Source organism: Raphanus sativus, unplaced genomic scaffold, assembly GCF_000801105.2.
Source record: "Raphanus sativus cultivar WK10039 unplaced genomic scaffold, ASM80110v3 Scaffold3003, whole genome shotgun sequence".
In the NCBI taxonomy this organism is placed as follows: Eukaryota; Viridiplantae; Streptophyta; class Magnoliopsida; order Brassicales; family Brassicaceae; genus Raphanus; species Raphanus sativus.
In genome coordinates, this window is record NW_026618310.1 from 6082 (window position 1) to 12773 (window position 6692).

The window sequence follows — 6692 nt, forward strand, 5'->3', positions numbered from 1 at the left end:
CCCCAAACCACAAACACCATCTTTCCTATCTTCTACTCTTCATATTCCAATCCCAAACCTCAATCTTTTATTTTTCATTCAAAACCTCAAACCTCAATATTTTTTTTTCTTTATAAACATTCCCAAATTCTTTATAAACATTCCCAAATTCTTATAATCTCAATACATTAAATAGTTTTTCATGATTAAAATAATCGAATGACATGCATTAAGTCTGAAAATCAATCATATTAAAACACAAATATATCAATCGGATACATTTTCGTCATCACTAGAAACATCATCATTTTCATTAAACTCGTCTTCAACAGCTTCGTCTGTGCCATCGTCGGTAAGATCTTCGTACTCATGATTATGCGGATCAATGAAAAGAATGTCATCAATTTGTTGTTCAGGTTCCTCGACTTCATTTATCTGTTCTTCTTGCAATGGTGGTTCTTCTCCACTAATGATTCGTCCTCGAGGTGTAACTTTGATCACGGATAACCAATTTATTCCCGATTCTCTCATCCGAGGGTATGGAAGGTAGCTAACTTGATCTGCTTGTGAAGCTAAGATGAAATGCTCGAATTTGTTGTACCTGAAAATAAAGAAAACATAGAAGTAAGCTTATTCTGCTCATGTATGCCAAATAAAGAATTTGTTGTACATTCGTCCACCATTGACATCAACTACACCGAATTTGTTAAACCAAACACCTCTGTTGACGACGGGGTCGAACCACTCACATTTGAAGAGGACGCATTTCAGCTTCAATATCCCTGGAAATTCCACTTCGATAATCTCTGTCAAGATACCGTAGAAATCGGTTTCCCCTTTCACACATATTCCATAGTTACTGGTCGCCCGCTGTCTACCATACTCATATGTGTGAAAAGTATAGCCTCGTGTGAAATACATCTGTGAAGTGGTTACCTTTACATGTGGAGATTGAATTACTTCATGTAACCACTTAGGATAATCTGCATCGTCGTCAAAATCAACCTGCAAAAACGAAGTGAACGTTAAAATACAAATCATTTATGAATAAAGAGTTTGAGTTAATACCTGACTCTTCAACCACTTTATAAAGTGTTGATCTTTCCTTTTGTCTACGTCAGTTGTGGATATACCAGGGAATATTTCTTCGACTTGTGAAACAAATAGGCTGTAAAATCACATTTTATATTAATTAATATTTGGCAATTATATATATGTGTTAATTTATACGTGTCCATTTATGTTACCTTTCAAAATAACGAATCAATGGATCCTCACAATTGAGTAGAATATAGGTGTGTGCACTATGAGCGTCTTCTTCACTCGACCACCAAACCTCTTTTGATTTCCCACCCAGTCGCCCAATCTGGCTAAAGATGTCTGGAACACCAGCAACTGCGTATGTTGGCGCGACACCACCATCATCATATCTCCTTGGAGCTCTTTTCCGAGTACGTACTTTTGACGCAAAGTAGTACGATGTGAAGTGAGAAGTTTCTTCCGTCAAACTTCCAGCAATTATAGAACCTTCAACCTTTGCAAGGTTCTTTGCTTTTCCCTTCAAATATTTCATGGCTCGCTCATACTGATACATCCATCCGTAATGTACAGGTCCACGAAGCAATGCCTCATATGGGAGGTGGACAGCTAGATGCTCTATTACGTCAAAAATCCCAGGAGGAAATATCTTCTCCAAGTTGCCCAATAAGATGGGAATGTTCTCTTGAAGCTGTTCCACGACTTCTACTTTAAGGGTGCGGGTGCTCAGATCCCTGAAAAATGCTCCAATGCCTTGTATATTCCAAAAACAATTATACACATATTAGTCATATATATTTCAAACTAAATCATTATATATAAAATAACTGCAATATATAATATAGTACCTGCAAGTGCTTCATGTACGTTTGTAGGAAGTAGCTCCGCAAAAGCAAAAGGAAGTAGTCGTTGCATAAAGACATGACAGTCATGACTCTTCATCCCGGAGAACTTTTGACCCTTTTCAACGCATCTAGACAGATTTGAAACATACCCATCGGGGAATTTCACTTCTGATGCTACCCAGTTGAACAACACCGACTTTTTTTCTGAAGACAATCTGAATATCGGAACATGAACTTGCCCATTGCTGTTTATATGTAACTCGCTTCTTGAGCAAATATCCGGCAAGTCTAACCTCGATTTTATGTTGTCTTTTGTCTTCCCCGAGACATTCAATATTGTATTCATGATGTTCTCAAAGAAATTCTTCTCTATATGCATCACATCGAGGTTGTGGCGCAGAAGAAGATCCTTCCAATATGGCAACTCCCAAAATATACTCTTCTTGTGCCAGTTGTGATGAACACCGTAAGAATCAGGCATATTAGGGGGAACATGCCAATTACCACCACGAGGAACTGTTTCCAAAGCTCCATAGTAATCGAGGTGCTTTTCAGTTTCTTCTCCAGTTAAATATGGAGGAGGAGTGTCTCTCACAACCCTTTTGTGCCTAAACAATGTCTTGTTTCTTCGGTACGGATGGCCAATGGGAAGAAATCTACAATGACAATCGAACCAACTTGTCTTCCTCCCATTCTTCAGTTGAAACGCATCTGTCGCTCCATTACAATATGGACAAGCTAATCTCCCATGTGTAGTCCATCCCGACAACATTCCATAGGCAGGAAAGTCACTTATGGTCCACAAAAACATCGCTCGCATCGTGAAATTCGTCTTCGTTGAGCAGTCATACGTCCTCTCCCCTGTTGACCACAAATCCTTCAACTCTTTTATCAGTGGTTGCAGGAAAACATCCAGCGACCTTTTAGGATGTTTCGGACCAGGTATTAATATGGTCAAGAATAGCAACTCCCGTTGCATGCACATCTCCGGTGGCAGGTTGTATGGCGTAAGAAAGACTGGCCACAATGAATATTGTCTCCCTGACATTCCGAATGGACTAAATCCATCTGTGCATAATCCGAGATACACATTCCGGATATTGCTAGCGAATTCCGGATATACTTTGTTAAAATGTTTCCATGCTCTTGCATCTGATGGATGTGTCATCTCACCATCCGGTATGCTCGGCATGCCATCTCATCTTTCCAGCAGTCTGCTCTGATTGGTACAATCTTTTCAATCTGTCTGTAATTGGTAGGTACCACATCCTTTGGTACGGTACCCTATTACGTCCCCGTCCTTGCGGCTTGAATCGTGGCTTCTTGCAGAATTGACATTCTTCTAACTTCTCATCATTTTCCCAGTAGATCATGCAGTTGTCGATGCAAACATCTATCATCTCCGAAGGCAACCCAAGACTATAAACCAGTTTCTGAATCTCATAATAAGAATCAGCAGACACATTGTCTTCCGGCAAATACTCTTTAAACAAGTCTGCCCATTCATTCATGCAACTTTCAGGTAGATTGTGATCAGTTTTAATATTCATCATTCTAGCAGCCAACGACAATTTAGAGAGACCTTCTCTACAACCACTGTAAAGTGGTTGATTCGCCGCATTTAACATTTCATAAAACTTTTTTGCATCTATGTTAGGTTCTTCATCTTCATCATGAGCTACGAATGCATCAGTTACCATATCATGAACCCTATCAAAATCTACCATCTGCTCCTCCTGATGGTAACTATGTTCATTATGCAAATGATGAGCAACCGGTTCTTCCTGAAAATTGCTATTACTACTACTAGCTTCATTCTGATCATAATTATTATAACCTTCTCCATGTTGAAACCAGATATAGTAATTTGGCGTGAAACCTCTATTTATTAAATGCTTCCAAACATTTTCACGATTTGCCAATTTCGAATTGTTGCATTTCCGACATGGACAGAACATCTTACCGCTTTCTAGGGCGAGCGGTGTGGAATCTGCTTGATGCATAAATGTCTCCAGTCCCGCAATGTATTCTTTCGTCACTCTCCCGTTAGGATCTCTATGCATATACATCCACCTCCGCAACTCGTAAACATTCCCGGAGCCTGACATTTTTTTCCTTTCACGTTTTTCTTTTTTTTTCTTGTTGGTGTGTTTAAAATGATGTTGAAACTTCCATATTTATAGAAAATTTTCAAATCTGGTAGTTGAAGTTTTGCGATGAATTTGCGAGGAATAGGTAGGTAGCCAAAAAAAACGTGCTTCAAAATTCCTCGTTAAGTTCACGTATATCATTTCCTCGTAAAGGTGACGTAATCTTACGTTGATTTAACGAGGAAAGTATATTTCCTCTTTTCCTCGTAAAGATAATGCAAGCTTTACGTGGTCTTTACGAGGAAAGTGTATTTCCTCGTTAAGACCACGTAATGTTACGTTGGTTTTACGACGAAATATTGTCTTCGTTATTTTACGAGGAAATAACGAGGTTTACTTCTTTCTTTGTAATTTCCTCGTAAATTCCTCGTAAAGTTACGAGGATTATATTTCCTCATTAATTTTCCTCGCCAAAATGTTGTTTTCTTGTAGTGGGCTGATATTATCTATAAATTTTGCTCAAATTATTTTGTTTCTCATAATAAGGTCGATTCAAGAACTTGACTAACATTGATGGATTTTCAAAAGTTGTGTTTGAGCCTAATAATGTTCCAAAATAAATGCTTTCAGAAAAATGTAATACATTTCGTTTAATGACTTTTGATTTATAATTTTGTGTAGTTTGATAAGTTTATATTCTTTGTTATTTCTCTTTATTGGATTGCAAACAGAGAGTTCTAAAGATACTTTTCACAGCAGTTGTTGTTTTTTTCTGTTTTCTTAGAGATTTTTCCTTATAAGTTATGCCTTTCATATTTTATTATTATATTTTCTATGTTTTGTTTATCTTATGAAAGCAATAATTTGATTGTCTATTTTTCTTTTTATCTTAAATTCATAACTAAGTTTATATAACTATTTATTTCCACTGACTAAACTTCTATTACACCTAACCAATAACACAAATTTTTTTCAAAAAAATTACCTTATACAAACATAATTAATGCAGTTCAATATGTCATTGTATAACATGTAATATATATATAATCTGCACTTTTAGTTTTCAAATATATATACAATCTCTTTTAGTCTATTCACTCCGGCAGAATGCGAATTATCACCTAGACTATATTAAAAGGACAACCATGCTGAATTTTTGTATTATTTGACAATTTCCTTGTTTTTTGGGTTTTTTCTCCAATAACTATTAAAGGCACGAATGAAAGATATGATAAAAGAAAATATTTCAGTTTGATTGATAAAATTTTGGTGGAACTTAAAGTAATACAAAACTTTGAAAATATTTTTTTATTATTATTTTGTTAATTTTTTCTGTTTCTGATCACAACTAATTGGATATGGCTGGTCAGAAATTTTGATTAGATTTAGATAGTCGGATTTTCTAAAGCAAAAGGAATAATTAACTTATATGGTTAAATTAATGAAATTATTACCTCAAAAAGGAACCAACCACTACTAGTGTGTTATTGAAATGGATAATGTTGATTTCTTACTATCTAAACTATTAAAGCTGAAGTACAAATAGATTTAAGTCCTAATAGTTGCACAAATATTACAAATGAATGCCACTGCCATACCCTGTCGTTTTGCTTCCATTTTTTCTAACCGAAATTTCGTTTCCATCTAACCATTATTGAGGTTGGCTATTGTTTATGGCCCATATCAGTTCACAATGATATTTTTTCTAAACCGTGGAGCTGAGATTTTTCTCATTAAATGTTCGAAAATTAAATTACAAATCTGTTTCCAATATATTTCCTAACTCTACGCACTCTCCTTATAACAACTTTCAATAAATTCTCTTTCAAAACACTTCCCATATACGAAAATATAGTCAATCATAATCATATCTTAACAACAAAGAATATTCCAAAAACATTCCAAAAACCCTTAATTCTTATGTGATATTTAAAAACCAAATAAACAATGAATTTCAACCTTTTCCTAATTCTACGGAGTCCAAAAAACTTCCGAACCAAGTTATACTTATCTCTAAAGATTGCATATCTGTTTGATATTTTTACAAAGATTTTGCCATTGTTTCCGCATTTAAATTATATCTACCAAAATCTACAATTTAATTATTACTAATAAATCTAACGGCGGCATCCTATTTTCATCACAGCTATATATATCTAATCATCTATTCTCCAAATCATATCAAAGAAAACCTAAAATTTCAACATGTCTGGTTTTATGACATTTGTTCCTCTCACAAAAAATATTGTTTTTAAAGAAGTTTTCGACAACATTTAACAAACGAGGTAATAAGGTAGTGTGTTTCTACGCGTTATTTTGTAAAGATGGCATTTTATGTCTTTTCTTCTGTATACACAAAAGAATAACACCATAATTAATCTCTATTTTTTTTTGTTTCTTTGCAGATTCAGGCCGACAGTGGTTAACTATGGTGGAAAAATGCTGGCTGCTTCACTAAGTTTTCTAATAGTTTTTTTCAAAAACACCTATATATTATTAAAGTTAAAGTACACATATATTATTAAAGTTAAAGTACACAATTGGATTGTTTGAAAACAAAGATAGTAGAAAAAGATATGTTTGGCAACATAGATAGTAGAGATGTGTATTTTCTTTTATTTATACATTTAGTCATTGTATTTTCAACAAATTAATAACAAATGAGAATTGCTTAATAACAATAATAAATTAATAACAAATGTTATGAATAACATAACATATAAAAAAACATAGAATAACA

The 6692-nt window shown here is 34.7% G+C and overlaps 1 protein-coding gene across 1 annotated transcript; it reads right to left on the bottom strand.

The window, feature by feature from the left end:
• Positions 1-208: 208 nt before the first annotated feature.
• On the bottom strand, positions 209-1624 carry LOC130506219 (uncharacterized). The gene is made up of 4 exons (XM_057000850.1): positions 1227-1624; positions 1048-1147; positions 916-984; positions 209-580 (listed from the first exon to the last, which is right to left on the bottom strand). Exons 1-4 carry the CDS (start codon positions 1571-1573, stop codon positions 530-532), a joined length of 567 nt encoding a protein of 188 aa, XP_056856830.1. The 5' UTR covers positions 1574-1624; the 3' UTR covers positions 209-529.
• Positions 1625-6692: the final 5068 nt, after the last annotated feature.